The following is a 20,113-nucleotide window of genomic DNA, read 5'->3' on the forward strand; positions in this document are numbered from 1 at the left end:
TTAGGAACATGAGAAAATACAATATAATGCTAGCGCAAAAATGATGGATTAAAAAGATATGTGCATTTGATGACCATGGCAGTGTAAGAGCCAGTAGAGTACACCGGCACCAACTGAGCAATACTTAATGAAGTTACAAGATGAAAAACAACCTTTTCCAAACCTTCTACCACACTGACGTATAACTTCAGTTACGAGAACACGTAGAATAAATACAGCAAAATATACCTGGCACTTGCTGACATGGCATTCATGGGAATTGCTCTTCTAGGAGGGAAGATGGTTGTTCTGGCTCCTCCCCTGGTCTTCCAGGGGCACAAGACGAGGAGGTTGGGACTCTGTTCATTGGAGAGAGTTGTCTGTGCACAGCATGGAGATAACCTCCTTCACTCCTTTTTCTGTTTCAACAGGCTGATTACCATCTTCAGAGCTTTCCCTGCTTCATCCTCAAATGTGTTTTTCTTTTGTTTAAAAGAGATTCAGGGCAAAGTACAAACTTGATTTTCAGGAGGTGATTTATTTAGATTGTGGTTCATCTCAGGAACACTCATCTCTAACTATAAGGATTTGTGCACTGGGGCAGGGGGGGGTGGGTCCCTCAGCCCAGACTGCCCCCTCTCACAGTCTGGGACCTCTCAGGGGATGTCCTACTTATGACTTAGGCCCCTCTGCAGGAGGCAACTGGGCAGATTAGGGGAAGGCACCACCCCTATCACCACGCCACTGCTGCCACTGCCTGCCATGATGGCTGTCTGCCCTTGGCCCTCAAAGCTGCCTCAGCTTTGTGCAGAGGATGTTTGGCTGTCTGGTCTAATTAGAATATTATGCTTTTATTATTATAGATTATTATACAATAGATATTTGAAGGATATCTATTAGCCTAGAATTGGGCACAATGTACAATGCATGGATTTTCTCACAGTTGGGCATCAACTTGGGGGTTTTGGAAAGTGATTGACATCATGACACTGAGGACATGATGTCAATAGGCTAATGGAACAACTGAATCCTATAGAAAGGCAGCTACTTTAGTTCTTTGCTTCTAGGCAAAGCCTCAAATGTAAATCACCTTCTTCAAAACAGACACTGGCCTGAGTCACAAGTGCTTTGAGCATTTTAAAGGAGGGGCACCCTGGTCCATTGGTTGAGGCACATCCTGGGAAATGCCTGTTGGTCTCCCCTTGCTTCTCTAGGTGCACAATGCCCCCATTGTTCCAGGGAGCAGGACTTCCTTTTCCTGATGGATTAGACATGAGAAGCCACACACTTTCATGGGCTCATTGCTCAGGAGCCAGCTGTCAGCAGAGGGAGGGCCTTTGAGCATACGTCGTCTAACATCTGTCATGTCCAATTTCCTCAATGTGGGGCTGCAGGACCTGTTTCTCTATATCTTTCCTACTTGTTGGCCATTAGAGCAAACTTCCCCCCCAAACTGTCCACAGAAGGACAGGCTGAGGGGCTCTCCTCCAATCGTGCCTGTTTTTCTTATTCTGAAATATTCATTTTAAACTTTAAACTTGATCTATAGATCATATGGCCATATGCTTTGTGCCTAATGGATCTTCATATTACATCTTAAAATGAGAATTTTAATATTTATGATTTAATATTTTTTGGATCAGTATAAAATTAAATTCATATTTGTACTTGATAGGTATATGATGCTTCAGTACTTTTTCCCATGGTGAATTTGTAAAGCATTTATTCAGCCCACTCAACATTTTAGTTCAGATGCAGAAATTTTGCTGTTGGGAAACAGCCCATGTGATTCGGGATGAAAATGTGGCCACTGAGCAGAGAAGGACTTCACTCAGGGTCTGAAAATACTGAGGCTGGCTGACATTTAATACCCACTGCCCATCATTTTCCTTGTCCTTCAAGATTCATCAGCACCACCTTTCTCTTCTTGGACCTGTTTCTTGACATCTTCCCATGCAGGCTGTGTCTGTCCCTTCATGGGCTGCGGGCTCCTTGAACCAAGGCTCTGCCTCCTCCTGCTCCATCTCCCCAGTACCTGCTGCACTTCCTGGCACATGGGAACACCAATACCTGTCTGCAGAGTGACTAATATGACTTGTTTTGACCGATGTACAAGGGTGTATCTCCTTTTTTTTTTTTTTTCCTGATGACAAAGATGACATGGATTATTCTTGTTTGAGTTGTTGGTATGGGAAACAAACATGTTTTGTGGAATCTTGACATTGAGAAGCACCTCTTGCTTGAGTTCAAAGTAAGAGGTGAGTGTGGAGAATTCATGATGTATTTTGTGTGGGAGCAGCGCACCCCCCTCCCCCAATATAGATTTGTTGAATGTGTGCATGAATGGATGAATGAATTGATGTTGCATGACCATAGACACTTGACCTCTCTCTCCACTGTTGTGTCTCTCAAGGTATACACATAATTCTCCAAGAAAATACATAGCATACAGAAGTATTTCCACAAAAAGGGTGTGCCCCTCCCACACATTGTAAGTGGTGAATTGATGATACCAGATATCTATGAGAAGATGGCACTTCTGACTAAACTCCCACCTTGCTGCCCAGATGTGGTTAGAGAAATTGCTCCCCCAGAAAGAGACATGGCTGTATCAGAACACACAATTACCAAAGCTGCTCTTCATGTGCAACTTGACTTTTTAACAGAGTGCAAAAATGGGCTTGTTCCTCCTCTCCCTGGAGAGTGCCTGCATTTTGGAAAGGGCAGCAATGAGGATGAGAAGAGGGCAGCATAAGGAGGGGCCAGAGAACTCTTTTTTTCTGAAAGGCCAACTTACCCCTCTCAATCCCCATTTCCCTCTGTCTAAACAGTTCTACGGTTCCCAGTGCTTCCCAGCATCACTGATGCTAAAGGCACACCAAACCATTGTCTGTGGGTACCCTCAGAGCCCTCAGGTGGAGGTGAGACCGTGGCAAGAATTTCCATAACTTCTGTGGGATTGGGGCAAGGTAAAGAGGTGAAGAGAACTGTGATACAGTGGGGCAAATGGGGAGTCTGTGGTGAGCATCATGCTTTCCTAGGCCTAAAATGCATGGGGTCAGAGCCTATGGGCAGTCTTTAAGATGGGGGGGCACTGGGGATGAAGACCCCCAAGAAGAACACACCTACCCTGCGCCAGGCTGGTTCATGCCAGCGACGTTGCTCTGCATCTTAGAGAAAAGTCTTCTGGCCTAAGTGGCAGCTTCCTCTTCAGCTAAAAATAAATGAGGAGCAGCCAGAGGGCAGACAAAGAAATAGGGAAAGGGAGGAAATGAGAGGTTGAGGAGGATAACATGTCAGAGTGAAACAAAACTGCATCAGCTTCCTGTTTCAGATAATGTGGTTGTCCTTCTGGGGCAAGACAAGACTCTTAGGTGTGGCTGAGGAAAAAGTGAGAGCTAAGATACAGCTAGACAAGGCAGCTGCAGATTGGAGTAGAGAAGAGAGGAGAGATGTCAACAGAGAGAAATAAGTCTGGTTTCTGATGGAACACTAGGCCTCATGCTGGCTTGTACTTCTGGGTATGGACACTTTTGAGGGACCAACCTTCTGAGATGGATTTCAGAGGTAGTGAACCATCAAAGACTCAGCTACCCACTGAGCAAGTTCATCATTCCATCCTCCTATATTATAACATTCTCTGTTGCTCACTGTTTGGAAACAAGGGCTGGAGAAATACCTCAGAATCCACACAAACGTTTTCCTGGTTACTTGTTCCATTAATGAGTGCATGACTGAATGAAGGATCCCCTGGCCAAATGAGATTAGGGATGCTACATTTTTTACCTGCTACAAATCAATCTGCCTTTGAAGATTACAGAGCAAGTCAACATAGCACCAGCTCTGAGTAACCCTGCACTAAAGAAATTTGTTTAACATATCAGTTTTTAAACTTACCTGATTGAGGACAGGTCTGCCAAACTTATAGCCTACTACACCATGGACTATGTTGATAGTGCTCCGGACTAAAAAATGAATGTGGTTATATAGGGTAATCCTCGCCATGGATAGTTTTTTTCCTTTATCCAACACTTATTAGTATCTTGAGATATTTTTGCATTCTATGGGACAAGCTTGGGAAACACTGGGTTAAGATAATGTCTTGCAATCATGAGATTGCAAATGGCACTACTTTCATAACATTATTGGGGCTAACGGTTTGAGTGGGGTTGACTTATGCTAGTGCATTCATCCATCAGTCCTCCTTGAAAACCACAAAGTCCTTTTGTAAGATGGTTCCTGAGATAAGGAGGCAGCTTGGGGCCTCAGACAGGGTGAGATGAGTTTTGCATGAGAATATCATTCACAGCCACAGTTTTCTTAGCTTAGCGCTTTAAGGTACTGGCTTTTATATTTAAGTCAATTCCAGAATAGGCAGGTGGTGGTGGGAAAGTTCCATGGACCTTAAATGTTTAAAAGTTACTGATATGCAGTACTGACTATATATAACAAAGCATTCTTTTTTTAATTGATTTTTTATTGATTAAGGTATTTACATATGTGTCCATATCCCCCATTGCCCCCTACCTTGCTCCCATACATGCCCTCACCCCCTGCTGTCTTTGCCCATTGGTTATGCATATATGCCTGCATACACATCTTTTCCTTGATCGTTCTTGAATGAAAATGTACTTCCAGAACTGCCAGGGTACTGGAATGATCTGGATCCATTTCCCATTTCTTAAATAGCAAATATCCTATGAATCTTCAGTGTTTTATGATTTAGATTCTAAAGAGCAGTTGCTGCCAAAACTGGTTTGGCTCAATGGATAGAGAGTCAGCCTACAGACTGAAAGGTCCCAGGTTCAATTCCAGGCAAGGGCATATATCTTGGTTGTGGGCACATCCCCGTAGGGGGTGTGCATGAGGAAGCTGATGTTTCTCTCTCATCTATGTCTCTTCTTTCCTCTCTGTAAAAACTCAATAAAATATATTTAAAAAATAAACAGCAGTTGCCAAGTTTTGTTGCACATTAGAATCAAGCATTTAATTCTGATGCCTATGTTGCATTCCATTCCAGTGCGATCACAATGTTGTGGGTGGGAATCAGGCATTTGAATATTTAAGGGTTCTCTAGTAATTCCAATGTGCAGCAAAGTTGAGGGATCGCTGGTTTAGAACACTTATTTCCAGATATTTATAACAGCAGTCCTCTGTGAGAGAAGCAGGTCAGGAATTTATCCTCATCCTCACCTTGTTTGATAACAGAAGTCCCAAGAAGTTAAGGATTATGATCAAGTTCATGCATTCATGCCAGATTCCATGCAAGTGTCACTCTTTTGAATTTATGTAGGTCACATCCAGCATATCAGACTGGATGCTGGAAATGGTGGGATAAGAAATTGGAAGGGATAGGGATAGGAAGGAGTTAGGATTGAAAACCCAGTGGATGGATCATGGGCCTGAGTCTGAGGGAGAAACACAAAAACCACATCAGTGTTGTGCCTCCTGCCCTTTCATCAGGGCTATTTCTATCTGAAGACTGCTGGTCTGCATTTCATTTACAGAGAGAATGGAATCTTTGTCAAAGCCCAAAGCTTGTCTTCAGACTTAATGTCAACTATTTGTCTCCTCTTATTTTCAAATAAGTTCTCCCCATGCTTTCTAAGGCTGTCTCAAACATTTGCTCCCTTAATTTTCTAGTTTCTTAGTTCCTGGGTCAGCAGATAGGAGACAAACTTGCCATTTTCTAGAATTGTGCTATTGGCCAGAGGACTGCTGTAGGGTCCAGAAATGTATGGTGAAGAGTTTTGAACAAGATGGTGACTTATACAATTGTAGATTAATGTTGAAACAAACAGCTTATTAATAACTGGACTTCTTTGAGGTTTCAAGGTTCATTAACTAGAAACTTAGAGGGAAGGATAAAAATAATTATCCAAAATTCCTCAAATACCACCAACTCAAGACAGTTTTGTCACCATGTGGCATGACTGAGTAACCCTACTGTACATATGAGGTGAAGTAAAAACACATTCCTACCAGCTCTAAAAATATGAATAATAAGTCAATTCCATTGTAGGTAGTCAGGTGTGGGCTGGGGGATTTTGGGGGTCATACTCTATATTACTGGGAACCTGTAACGATGCACTGAAATTCTGAGATCCCATGGTAGGTCTTAGAAGAAGTAAGATGCTTTCACTTCCAATTTTTTTTTATTACTATGTGAAACTCTCAAGGTTAGAGGACTATTTGAGCATTACTTCTTCCCTCACCTTAGAAAAATGACATTGAATTCTCCTAATAATGTATTGTCATGAAGGATTTTCACTAAGACAATAAAAGGGACTCTGTCAGGCCTGAATCAGAGGTTTGACAAAGCTAGCTTAAAAAAAAAAAGAATATGAATAAATCTCCAATATGCTATCTTTCATTATAATAACATGCTAACATTTGTAAATAATTTACTTTATAAAGATAGTGAAATTTGAGGCTTCTCCTGTGTACCACACACTCACTTGTATTCTACAAAGCTTCCTTTGAGTAGAAAGATAAAGGGTGGAACACTTGGGAATTGCTTATTTCAGGGGAGTGTTTCACACATGAGCAAGTCAGCTAAAGAAGGTTTAGAATCATTCTTCAGTCTAAATTAGAAATTCTTAGATTATGGTCCTCAGGCCAGGTAAATTACCTGGTTGTTATTCAGAAATGCATTCTCAGATCCCCAAAGCAGACCTAATAAATCAGATCCACTGGGGTAGAACTCATCCTTCTGTGTTTTAACTAGCTTTCTGGGTGATTCTAGTGCTCATGAAAATTTGAGCATTTTCCTAGAATGATGGTCTCAAAGTGTGGTCTCCTGACCAACATCATCAGCATCTCCTGGGAAACTTGTTATAAATCACCTTAGACTTATTCAATGGGCATTGGCACGTAAGAACAGAAATGCTCCATGATACTTTTACCTGTTCAGAGGCCACAGAAGTGGCAAAACTGAACATATAAACTAATGAATTGTAGAAAACCTGAAATTCTCTGGACAGGTATGGTACTAAAACCTTACATAAATTATTTCTTTTAATCCACAGAAAACCCTAAATTGATCTTATGCGAGTCATCATTTTACATGTGGCAACTAAGGTTTAGAAAGGTTTAAAACACTTGTTTGAACCCAGCCAGTATGGCTCAGTGGTTGAGCATTGACTTATGTACCAGGAGGTCATGGTTTGATTCCTGGTCAGGGCACATGCCTAGGGTTTCAGGCTGATCACCCATGGAGGGTGTGTGGGAGGCAGCTGATTAGTGATTCTCTCTTATCATTAATGTTTATCTCTTCCTCCCTTCCCTTTCCTCTCTGAATAAAAGCCCAACTCAAGCAAGTCCTACTCCATAGGAGAGTCTCCTGCAAGGAAGATCTTCCTCTGTAGTTGAAGTTGGTCCTCCAAGCCATTTGGCCTAGAGGTCAATTCTTTCCTGTGACACCAACAGCAACCAAGACTAAACTATAGCAAAACACACCCCACACATGGGTACACCTAGAATGCCCAGCTCAGGTGAATGAGGAGGCTGAGCCACTGAGACCTACAGGACATCTATAGCACAAGGCCACTCTACCAATTCCAGGAGACACAGAAGCTCTACCTAATGCATAGAACTGAATATAAAACAGCCAAAATGCAGATACAAAGAAATGTCACAAATGAAAGAACAGGAGAAATCTCCAGGAAACACACACACACACACACACACACACACACACACACAGACACACACAAAATAAATAAATAAATAAATAAATAAATAAATAAACTAAATGAAATGAAATGGAAGCAAGCAAATTACTAGACAAAGTTCAAAACAATTGTTATAAGTTAACTCAAGAATCTTAATGAGGACTTCAAGGGACTTAGTGAGACTTTCAAAGATCATAGTGAGAATTTTAAAGACATGAAAAAGGACTAGTTAGAAACTAAGCATACACTAGCTGAAATAGAGGATACTTTACAGGGATTCAATAGTAGAGGATTCTGAGAATCAAATAAACAATTTAGTATAGAGGAAGCAAAAAACACCCCATCATAAGAGCAAAAACAGAAAAGAATTAAAAAATATATGAAGATATTATAAGATGCCTCTGGGACGACTTCAAGTGTATCAACAATAGCATTATGGGGGTACCAGAAAGAAATGAGAGAGTGAAAGATATTAAAAACTTATTTGAAAAAAATAATGACCGAAAATGTCCCCTACCTGGCGAAAGAAATGCACTTATAAGTCCAGGAAGCACAGATGATCCCCAACAAGAGGAACCCAAAGAGGCCCACACCAAGACACATCATAATTAAAATGTCAAAGGTTAAGATAAAGAGAGAATCTTAAAAGCAGTAAAAGAAAAGCAATTAGGAAGAAGAAGAAAAAGATTAAATAATAAGAAAAATAAAATGGATATATATATATATATATATATATATATATATATATATATCTCAATGGATATAAAATGGATCTATCTATCTATCTATCTATCTATCTATATTAATGGATATATATATTGTATTTAACAATTAAACCTAAAAATCAAAATAAATGAACAAGACATCTAATGAACAAAATAAACTGATGAATAAAATAGAACTAGAGGCATGGAAACATGGAAAATACTGAGAAATTTCAGAGGGAAGAGGGAAGGAGAGGTGGGAAGAGATTAACCAAAGAACTTATATGCTTATATGTACTACCTATGGACACAAACAATAGGGTGGTGAAAGCCTGGTGTGGGGTAGGAACTGGGAAATGGGGTGGAGGAGGGAGGCAGAGGGCATTTGTAACACTCTCAACAATAAAGATTTTTTAAATTATGTTTTAAAAATATATTTTTAAAAGAGACAAAATAAAAACACTTGTTGGAAGTTCACAGCTGTTAAGGTGGCAGAGAAGCAGTTGAAGTGAGAAGCCCATATGTTCATATCCTGAAATGCATCACATTATTTAATAACCTGTTAACCAGGGAGTTCCTTTTTTAATTACGCAACCTGTAATGGGCGCGTACTCTTTCACTAGGACGTGTCAGTACGTCATGCCCGGAGGACATAATTTCATATTATTATTTTTTTATTTATACTTAATTAAAATAAATGAAATATATTTTTTTCGTTTATTTATACATAAAGCACAAAGGAAAATACAAAATTACAAACAAATAGAAAAGAATACCAACAAAAAAATGGAAACATTGAATTAAAAAATTATAAATTTTACAAACAATTATAAAGATTACAAAAAATATATACCGTCCCTCTCAGGGCACAACATATATTTCAAGGACGTATTCATACATCCTACCCATTCCCGATATTGTTTACGTTTGACGTATTTATAGGTCCCGCTCGGTTAACAGGTTTTAATCCTTACTGTAGCCTACGGTAACCTTTTTTATTGTCAAACAATAGAAGTTCAGAGCTAAACAAGTTGGTCTTATATAAAGATCTGAAACCCAGCCTGGATGATCCAAGCTCTCACTATCATGCTGTTCTTTACTTGGTATGCTCTCTGGAATGTCATTCTGTTTTCTAATTTTGGATTAATTTTATTCCCCCTAACAGAGGTGTAAGACAGCTATTAATATTATAGGACTAAGGGAAGTTCAAAATGTACTTCCTATACCCTCTCCTTCTTTGAAGAATTGAATTAATGTCTGTGAGAGTCTCTAAATTGCCTAATTTTGTTTTGTTTTGTTGGCAGAACTCACAGAAAACATTGGGCTTCCTCTGGAACTGCTTGAAAAACAAGACCCCTGGCCAGCCTATGTCACATATACCTCCCCAATGGTGCAAAGACTCATTGAGAAAAGCAAAGTTAGAGAACTGGAATGCTCCCAGGCTCTGGAGGAAAGCCGAAGGACTCATAGGCAGAGCAAGGCGTCCAGCATGGTCCAGCTGAAAAGGAAAAAGTCATCCAAGAACTCTAGCAAAATGGCATTCAAGGACTCGAAGTCTGAGGCCCTGTTGTCGGTGTGGAGTGCTTTTTCGACATCAGCCACAGGTCCCATCGTCATCCCAGAGCCCAAACCCTATCACATGGATTCCAGAGAAAGTCCCACTGCAAGCTTTAACAAGATCATCTTCTCTCGAAAACCTCTGATGAGGATGCTTCCATATAGCTCCCTTCTGGCCAGCAAGGAAAAACATTTAAATGTTTAGCAAGCAGTCCCTGCAACAACCCCTCAAGATTGTACAGAAATTAAGCTTCTTTTGCCACAAGTTTCACTATGTCCTTCAAGGCCGAACTTGCCCCTGCTCAGGCTGAGAAGCCCAAGCTCTAGTTCCCACTATCAATTTGTGGGACCTAACTGTGTGTAAACTAGGCTGTGTCCAGACAGGAGACAGAAGTCACACCAGTGATATTATTAGAGATAATTGAATAGAAAGAATTATTATCCAGGTAACTGAAAACACAGGAAGCAGGTATCACCTCCAAGGCCGCGGGTGGACAGGACAAAGGGAAGCTATTGGACTACCTAAAAGTGAGACAGTTGGAGGGGTGTTGGCTGAATCCTAGGCTCCCGAGGTGAGAGAGTGCTAGTGCCTGAGCTCAGAGGAGAGCCACCGTGGGGATGGTGCTCCTGCAGTGAGGAGGGGGCTGTTTTGGCTGAGTTTGATTCTGTGCGTGTTGGGAAAACCAAAAAGCTATCCTCAAATGCTTCTGAAGGAATTGACATTACCTGAATGAACAAGAAGCATTGCTAAGGGAAACGGACAGGCACAGGAAGCCCAGAGAGATAAACAGGAAGTAAACCAAACATGAGCTACTTCCTCTGTCTCCAGCCTCTGGGCTTCCTCTAGTACTCACTGTGGGCAGAGCCTATCAGGCCGGAGAGCAGGAATGTGGGTTGCAGAATCCCAAGCCCAGCATCTCAAAGAATAGGATAAAAGGATGGACTTGAAGCCATGAGAAAATTAGCTTGACCCAGCACGATGGGGTTCCTGTGGTCCCGCCTCGCTGCCCCACTAGGCAGCTGAACCTGATATTGAGATGTCTTGCCTTGGAGGGTTTACAGAGTGCAGGGAGGCTCGGCTGTCACCTGCTAGGAAATGGAGGTCTTTCTCCCTGACCTCTTTAAGGCTTGCCTTGCGCAGCAGAGCTGGTGTGAAGCCCACAGCTGGACCTCGGCTGTTGTTTGTTAAAGTACAGCTAGACTGGGACCACTCAGGCTCTGAGCGGCTCCTGCGTGGGGCCAAAGCATGGGTTGCTAAACCACCATCCCAGCCAAACAGGCTCTGTCTTCACACACGAGGGACCAGGCCTCCTGGAGGCCCCAGCCAGTCTCAGATGCGGGTTCACCTCTGAGCACAGCTGCTCCAGGGGCTTTTCTTCCCTTCAACCTCCCCTGAGTTTCTGTGTTTCTATTTCTACAGCAGCTAATACCTATCACGCTTCCCTCACAGAGATGTAGAGGATGAAATGTGCCTGTTGCTATAAATGCCATTTGAAAAAGTTGAATTTGCCCTACAAATGTGTCCTCTCTACCCCAGAGCCTGGGGGAGTGTGCTCAGCTCTGGCTGCTGTGAGCAGGGCAGGAGCAGCTGCCCAGAGGGGCTCCCCCCATCCTGCATCTCAGCTCTGGCCAGAATGAGTTCGAGAAAGAACATAAGTGAACCCATCTCATCCAAGCGGCTGTGTTTTGTGTGCATCGAGAGCTTACAGGCATCAGGATACATTCCTCCAACAAGAATTTTTATCTGTCCTTTCATGGAAGTTTATTACTAGAGTAGATTTAGAAAGCCATGGTTACAGTTTGCAGAAATTTAGAATTATTTTTTCCCCCAATCCTTTTGTGAGCAGAGAACTTAGTTTTTAAAATTAAATTTCTAGGTGTTTAATAGTTCTTATGAAAAGTTATACTCTCTAAATTTAAATGAGTGTATAAATAGGGTTTAGATGAATTTAATTCAAGATCTATTATAACCACAACAACACTGAGCTCCACGTGTGACGAGAATGGGTTGCATCTGTGGCAGTTCAGACTGTCTCCTGAGGCAATTTTAATACTGAAAACGTCTGATTCTATTTGAAATGTGGACTCTGCTCAAGCCCACGCTGGGCTCACGGGTCTAGCCACATGTGCACAAGGCTGAGGAGGCTGCTGGGAAACCCTCCTCCAGGGAAGAAGCAGCTGGGTGAGGCCAACTGAGCCACAGCCATGCCTTGGCCAGGGCAGAGGGGCAGCTGAGTAACTGGTGGCTGCTGCTGAGGTTTGTCTCCTTGTGCAGATCTCTGTGAGCTCCATGGAGTCAACTTTTCAAGGACTCTTTGTTTAAAATCTTGGAAGGCCCTGCAATATAAGTGGAGAGTTAGGGAGAGAACCTCTTGCTTTCACAAGTACCAGCACATGGGGCCCACTGCCTGGGCCTGTGCAAAGCTGCAGCCAGGTCTGGTGGAGCCAAGCGGACACATGGCAGCGTCAGCTTTGTTCATAAGAACCTGCCAGGCATCCTGGGCCCCGCCCACAATAGGCATCCCGGGTGCTCCCAGAGCAGGCCTGGGGCCCTTCCAGGGTCTGAGCCTAGCCGACTCCTGCAGGCGGGCGCAGGCAGGAATGCGGACTATTCCTAGTATGGTCGCATCTGCCCTCCAAGCCGAGGCCCGGGCAGCTCAGGTTATGCTGGACATACTGAGCTTCCATCTCTAAGAGGAAACTAGCTTTCTTGGATGTCCCAGAACCCACATCTGCCTCCTCTCATCTCCTCAGCACCTGGAATTTTCTGTTTGGCATGAGAGCTGAGGCAGTTAGCCTCCTTGCTGGTATTGTTCAAGCAGAAGCAGGGTTCTCTGTTGGCTGCTGTGTAGCTGTAACTAAGGCCCCCTCTGACATATGCCCAGGAGCTGTGTCACTAAGGCCCCATGCGACATATACCTAGGAGCTGTTTTTGAACACATTCTCTGGCTCCTGGGCACAGTATGGCATTCATCCACTTGCAAATTCCACAGCTGGTGTTGAAATCCTCAGACGTGACAGCCTGCTGGCCATTTTTGCTCTGGCCGGGCTATCAGGACATCAGGCAGCTCCACAGGCAGCCCAGTCAGGGCCTAGGGCACATCTTGAAGGAGATAAGGCTGCCTGACAGATAGGGGGTTGCAGGAGACTTCAAGGACACACCACATAAACATAGGTGCTGGTGCAGGATCCTGCCAGCCAGCTGCCTGGTGGCCTGGGAGCCCTACCAGGGATAGGAGGCTGGGATAGAACCTAACTGCAGGCCTGTGAGCGCCGGACTGGATCAGCAGCACTGATGGCCTGTGTGGAGAGGCCAGAAGTCCTATTTTTGCCATTGTTGGCCTAGGTCAGTGGTCAGCAAACTGCGGCTCGCGAACCACATTCGTCTCTTTGGCCCCTTGGGTGTGGCTCTTCCACAAAATGCCACAGGTGTGCACATACAGCGCAACTGAAACTTGGTGGCCCTTGGGCAGAAGTCGGTTTTCAGCTTTCAGAAGAAATTTCAATCGTTGTATTGTTGATATTTGGCTCTGCTGACTAATGAGTTTGCCAACCACTGGCATACAGACTGCCTTACAGACCCCTTAGTCTCTTCCTTCAGGACATACAACACAGATACCATATTTTCCGGCGTATAAGATGACCCCCTAATTTTACAGTTAAAACATAGGTTTAGGCCTATATTCGCTGTATATGACTACCCCCCACTTCCGAGGCAACACCAGTTCTTTTTTGTATAGACCGCCTCTCTGACTCTGGCCAATCTGAGCAGGCTTTTTACTAGAACAGCGTTTTTCAACCGCTGTTCCGCCGCACACTAGTGTGCCGCGAGATGTTGCCTGGTGTGCCGTAGGTGCAGACAAGATAAGAATTTTATAATTTTTCACTATTTTGTTTACTTAATATTTCATAATAAAGTAATTATAAAATACTTTCTTTGTGTTTATTTGATTCCTATTCAAGAGAATTACTTTATATATAGTCAATATAGGCACAGAGTTAAATTTTTTAACATTTTCTTTTTTTTTTAATATATATATTTTATTGATTTTGTACAGAGAGGAAGGGAGAGAGATAGAGAGTTAGAAACATCGATGAGAGAGAGTCATCGATCAGCTGCCTCTTGCACACCCCCCACCGGGGATATGCCCGCAACCAAGGTACATGCCCTTGACCGGAATCGAACCCGGGCCCTTCAGTCCCCAAGCCGACGCTCTATCCATTGAGCCAAACCGGTCTCGGCAAATTTTTTAACATTTTCTAATGGTGGTGTGCCTCGTGATTTTTTTCATGAAACAAGTGTGCCTTTGCCCAAAAAAGGTTGAAAAACACTGTACTAGAACACAGTGTAGCTTAAGCCTGCTCAGATTGGCCAGAGTCAGAGAGGCAGTCTATTAAAAAAAAAGAACTGGTGTTGCCTCGGAAGTGAGGGGTAGTCTTATACAGCGAATATAGGCCTAAACCTATGTTTTAACTGTAAAAATTAGGGGGTCGTCTTATACGCCGGAAAATATGGTACCTCCCGGACCTGGGAAGGTGGAGGAGGAGGCCTGGATATAGGGGGATTTTGACCCTGGGGTCTGATGGGAATCCTCGGAGGTAGCCCAGAAATCTCAAGGAATAGAGGTTACTGCACAGGACTTCCAACCAGGGACCTGAGGTGTGTCCCTGGAGCTGGGATGCCATGGAAAGACCCTGGGGCACTTTGGGAGATGAGTGCAGGCAGAGGGCGGCGTCTCCACAGGGTGGTGCTCTTCAGCGTGCTTTTTCAGTCCTAGAAGCCTGAGAGTCCCCACCTCCTCCAGTGCCCTGCACACTGTCACAACTCTGCTTTATAGTGCAGATAAGGCTGAAGGAGAGACTGGGGAGGGAAATAAACGGGACCTGAGACTTATTGATCTGACATCCTCAGGGTCTGGGCTGGAGTTTAGATCTGGGTTTGTTGAGTAATCAGAAAACTCTCACTCTTCCAAAGCCTCATCCAACTCCTTAGGTACATGGAAATCCCAAGTACATGGTTGGACCGGGCTGCTCATGGCACTGGGCACATACATGGGCTTCCTCAGGGCATCAGGGATGAGGGGCCATAAAGAATGCAGGAATAGCTCAAGTGTTGGTGGGACCCACTGCCACCTCTTGACCCTGACCATAACCTGGATTCCATATGGGACAGGGCAGGATAAACCATGTCATGAAAGGACATTGGATTTGGTGTAAAGACCTCCGTCTCTTCTCCCAAGGCAGTAGAAACTGTCACTCTACCTGAGGCCTTCCCAAGTGACAGCGCTGGAGCCCAGCCAGGCTCAGGGCTCCAGTCACCTGTGCTCCAGCCTCAGTTGTTCAGCTTCTGGAGCATTCCATTATTTTTGGTGGGCAAGTGATGTGAGATGCCAAAAATTTCAGGGAAGTTTGAAATCCCCCTCTGTAGGACAATTTCCGTGTATTGGCCAGTAGGGGGTGCTTTTATGGGAAGCAAAGTCAGTGCCAGAGTCGCCGCTTACATCCTGGCTTCTGGTAGACAAGCCAACACTGAAACAAACAAGCCCCTTGGGACTGGAACCAGGCTCTCCACTCAAAGGCCAGCTGCCCCCTATACCCAGGTCCCTTTCGCCACCTCCCTGATTCAGCAGTGGCACCCCACCCCATGTGCCCTCAAGTCTGCCAGGTGTGTTCAGCCTGTGGCCACTGACGCACCAGTTCAGCTTTGGTGCCATTGGCTGTGAATTGGCTTTGAGAGGCACAGTTACCCAGAGACAATTTGTCATGTGCTGCCAGACCATCAGAGCAAGGAAGGTGAGTTAGAAAATGCCAGGAAACCTCGATGAGATCAGACATGTTCACTGTCATGGTCCCAGAGCCCTGTCCATCATGGTCTGGCACGTAGTCGGTGCTTAACTTTTTTTCGAGATTATTTACAACAGTAAGTCTTAACCTCTAAACCAAAATGGATTGGGAAGAGATGGTTTCCTTTATAATAATCAGAGGCTGGAAAAACCTCAAGGTCAGGTTTTGTAGAAAATGTGAGGCGCTGAGTAGGCAACTTGGCTATAAAGTTCCTTCTAGTCGTGACAGGATGATTCAAATAAAGGATCATTAGGTGCTTCTGATGTGCCCTTCTATAGGGGGTGCTGGAGGAATAGAAGGAAGAGGAGTTTGTGTTTTAAAACTTAACATCTAGTTCTTCTGTTCCTTTGAACCACCAATCCATGCCTACCTGATGAAATTCAATGTCAATTATCTTTTCTCCTCTGGCCTTTGTCAGAAGGGACATAACTTCACAGACTCATCGTGTTCCCTCAGTTCCCATGTTCACAGCCATGCCTATGGGCACGAACAGACAGACATTGGGTGCCTGCTGGTGCCTGGCACTGCACCTGGGGCTCAGCCTCGAAAGTGGCAGACACGCTCAGGTTTAGAGCTGGCATTGGAGACATTGGACAATCACATTATCAGATTGCAATTGTGATGCAAGTTACACAGAGGCACAGGGTTCTGTGAGAGGGCATTTGCTTTAGGCTCATGACACGTTCTCTCCAGTCTCATGAAAGAGGAATTATGAAGGAGGCAGGATTAGTATCAGGACAGCTGCTCGTAAAAATGAGTGAGGTCACCGTGACTTTCTGGCCAAGTTGAATTTTAGTGGCCTGGTAAATTTGTCAAACTTTGCAAAGCTGCCTTCAGTTTATACTTGGCCCTGACTTTCATGTTTGTTTCTGCAGCACCATGGAGCTGTCACCTAGCTCTGCTGTGCTTAGAGAAGGGCCTTCCCCTCTTGGCCCTTGGCTACAATACAGATGCCCACCTTTTTGTTCTGGAGGATCGTGCTAGGCTGTTTCAAAGAAGACACCTGCCCTCGACTGTTCCCACCAGACTTTGAGCAAATCTGAGTCTCACTGAGCTTCACCTCAACTTGCCCAGGTCTCCAGAGCAGAAGACTTGTTCTGGCTTTCCATTTCCTCTCCATGACAGAGTCCCTGCTTCCTGCCAGCTGCTCCAGGCATTTGTAGGCCCCATGTAGACTGGGGCAGGGTGCATGTCAACACTGGGAGAAAGCACACCATGATCTGGCTAGGCATTGCCCTTGCTCCATCTCCCTACTCTATCTGATTACATCTATAACTCCTCCCTCTCTCCCTCTGTCTTCCCTCCCTCTTTCCTCCTTCCTTTCCTTTTTATCTTTATTGATATTTATTTTTTGTTATCGTAAACTTAAATGCTTTTTTAAAGAGACTCAGGCTCCCTAAAATGTGAGAGACTAGAGTGACCCTGACCGCAAAAAAAATGGAGGATAGGCACATTCCTCTAATGCTCAGACACCAGGAGTCTGAGCTGCTATTCTGAAGACAATGGAAGTTCCCAGGAACTTTCTGAAAAGCTCTAAGGAATGCTTGCGTATTCCACAAAGTCATCCTCATGATCACCTGGCAATCCCACCATCTTCTCACTCCAAGGACACAGGTTACTGCTGTCTCACTTCTCAACCTAGCCATTGGGTCCCCCTGAAGCTCCTCAAAGCATAGCCCTGCTGGTGTTGTGGCAGTCAAGTCTGCCCCGAAGACTTGGGGACAGCAGAAGCACAACCGAGTAAACTGCAATTGCTACCAGAGTGTCTGCTTTGGCAGGCCCACATGCCTACATCTGAATTCTGTTCCCTGATGATGACTAGTCCTGCCTTTAACATGAGTCTCAGTGCAACTCCATGAACTCAGAATCCAGATCCTGGAGATATTGGGTCCACACCTCTGCCTGTAAATAGCCTCCCTCTTTTCTTGGTCACAGCCAAAATTGCCACTCCCTCACCTTTATAATGTGGTTTAGTTCTCCTGGCCTGGAAAAGATATTCACAGTACTCAATATCATGTACTTGGGGCTTCAGGAAAGTTCAGCAGAACGAGAGCTTTTGTCTCATCCTCTTTAGGGTCCCATTGCCAGTATGTGGGGGAAGTAATGCCTCCTGATGTCCAAGAGTGGTCAGCTCTTGAATGGAACAGCAGCACCATCACCATCTTCATCTGCAACTCCATCAATACCACCAACTCCATCTCTATGACCACACCACCTCCTTCACCTCCTCCATCTGTAACTCCATCATTACCGCCAACACTATTACATCACCAAGGAAGAAATTTATGAATGTCCAGTCTTAATGGAAAAATTACTACTAAACCATCAAAAACACAGTCTCAATAAAAGACCAATGTTGTAAGACAGAGAAAGGCATATAACTGTATAATCTTACTTATATGATATGTGGAATTTGGAAAAAGACAAACTCAGAGAAACAGACACTAAAGTGGAGGTTGCCAGGGGAATAGAGAAATGGGAGCTGTTGATCTAAGTTTCAAACATCCTGCTATGATTAACAAGTTTCGAAATCTAATGCACAACATGGTGATTAAAGCTAATAATACTTTATCACTTACTTGAAAGTTGTTAAGAGAACAGACCTTAAATATTCTGACCACAAACAAGAAATGATAATTATGTGACATGGAGATGACCACTAATAGTAGAGTGGTGATCCATTTGCAATTCATAAATGTATACAAACTTAATGTTATATGCCAGCCATGTCTCAATAAAGCTGGAAATATAAGACCTATTTTATATTTTACATCAGCTAACTGTTAAGGTCTTAAGCAACTCTGCTAGTGACCCACAGGTTGAGAACCACTGCTATAGAGCCTAAGACCATCGGAAAACATAGATGTTTACATTATAATTCATTAACAGTAGCAAAATTACAGTTATGAAGTAGCAACAAAAATAATTTTATGGTTGGGGGTCACCATGACATGAGGAACTGTATTAAAGGGTCGAGGCATTAAAAAGGTTGAGAACCACTGAGCAACAGATCATGTAACATCTCCATCAGAGGCATCTGTATTTGGGTTATTTCACAGTCTGGACACCCTAAGAAACCCTACATCTCTGCATCGAGAAACTCTCCAGAGTGCTCCCTATTGGGAGCAAAGGAGGGTGTCATTCAGAGATGACTGCTACATCTTGTTATTTAGTGCATTTAAGAAATCTATAGCACAATTAGCCAACTTTCCTTGTAAAAATAATTGATTACTTAGTTTTAAAATAATTGGTTTCTTTTTTTCATCCCATGCACTTTAATTTGAAAATGGTGAGAATTGGGCCTAAGGTCAGTTGTCATGACTTCAAAACCTTTCTTCTACTGAGCAGCTAAGCAAACCATGGAAGCTGCTCTCCCTGGACATCTACCCCAAAATGCAACCATTTCTTACATTTTGTCATATATCCTCCCAGGCCTGCTTTTTTCAATGCAACTGTGGATGTATTTAATGAATATGCACAAACTCTACATACATATCAGAATATACACAGCTATTTTCAATGGAATACATATTCTGCTACTCACTCTTGTCACTTCACATCCCTCCCTGTGGATGTGTATAAACTGTCCCCTTCCTTTTGGATTACTGTGTGGTATGCTCCTCCCCTAGGGGATGTTCAAGTTGCATCAGATTTTCCTTATTACAGTTCTTGCTGCAGTGGACCCTGTGTCATTCCTGAGGGCCCCCTCCCTTCATGTCTCACACTCACTTCCTTCAGTGTCAGCCACTCTCTAAGACCTGCTTCTGAGGACATTGAGGTGTCCTGGCTGTGATGTACCAGCTGGGAACCATATTTGAGTTTATTTCTTTTTTATAAATATACTAGAGGCCTGTTGCAGGAAATCTGTGCACAGGTAGTGTCCCTAGACCTGGCCGGAGATCAGGGCCAATCAGTGGGGCAACCTATATGGTGACTGGAGGCAGGGGCCCCATTGCCACCTGCCTTGGCCAGCCTGGCACCGCCTACTTGCTGGCCTTACCCCCTAATTGCCCAGCTGCTGCCGCTGGTCCCCTGCCTCAGCAGGTTGACCTGGGGAAATCAGGGTAGCCCCCCGCTGGCACCTGCCTTGACTGGCCTGGGGCCTGTGGGCTGGGGGCAGCTTCTTAATTGAACATCTGCCCCCTGGTGTTCAGTACACATCATAGTTCTACCTATAGTTCCACAGTTTGGTCTATTTGCATATTAGGTTTTTATTATATAGGATTTTTACCTATTTCAGAGAAAAAGGGAGAGGGAGAGAGAGATGGAAACATCAATGATGAGAGAGAATCAGCGATCAGTTGCCTCCTGCACGCCCCGTACTGGGGATTAAGCCTGAAACTCAGTCATGTGCCC

The 20,113-nt window shown here is 43.9% G+C and overlaps 1 protein-coding gene across 1 annotated transcript; it reads left to right on the forward strand.

The window, feature by feature from the left end:
• Positions 1–9,653: 9,653 nt before the first annotated feature.
• On the forward strand, positions 9,654–10,490 carry CDRT4 (CMT1A duplicated region transcript 4; the record flags this gene model as incomplete). The annotated part of the gene is made up of 1 exon (XM_036452177.2): positions 9,654–10,490. A coding segment is annotated over one exon (465 nt), but the record flags the coding sequence as incomplete, so codon positions are not given.
• Between the last annotated feature and the right edge of the window lie 9,623 nt (positions 10,491–20,113).

This window comes from Pipistrellus kuhlii, unplaced genomic scaffold (genome assembly GCF_014108245.1).
Source record: "Pipistrellus kuhlii isolate mPipKuh1 unplaced genomic scaffold, mPipKuh1.p scaffold_m20_p_23, whole genome shotgun sequence".
NCBI lineage: Eukaryota > Metazoa > Chordata > Mammalia > Chiroptera > Vespertilionidae > Pipistrellus > Pipistrellus kuhlii.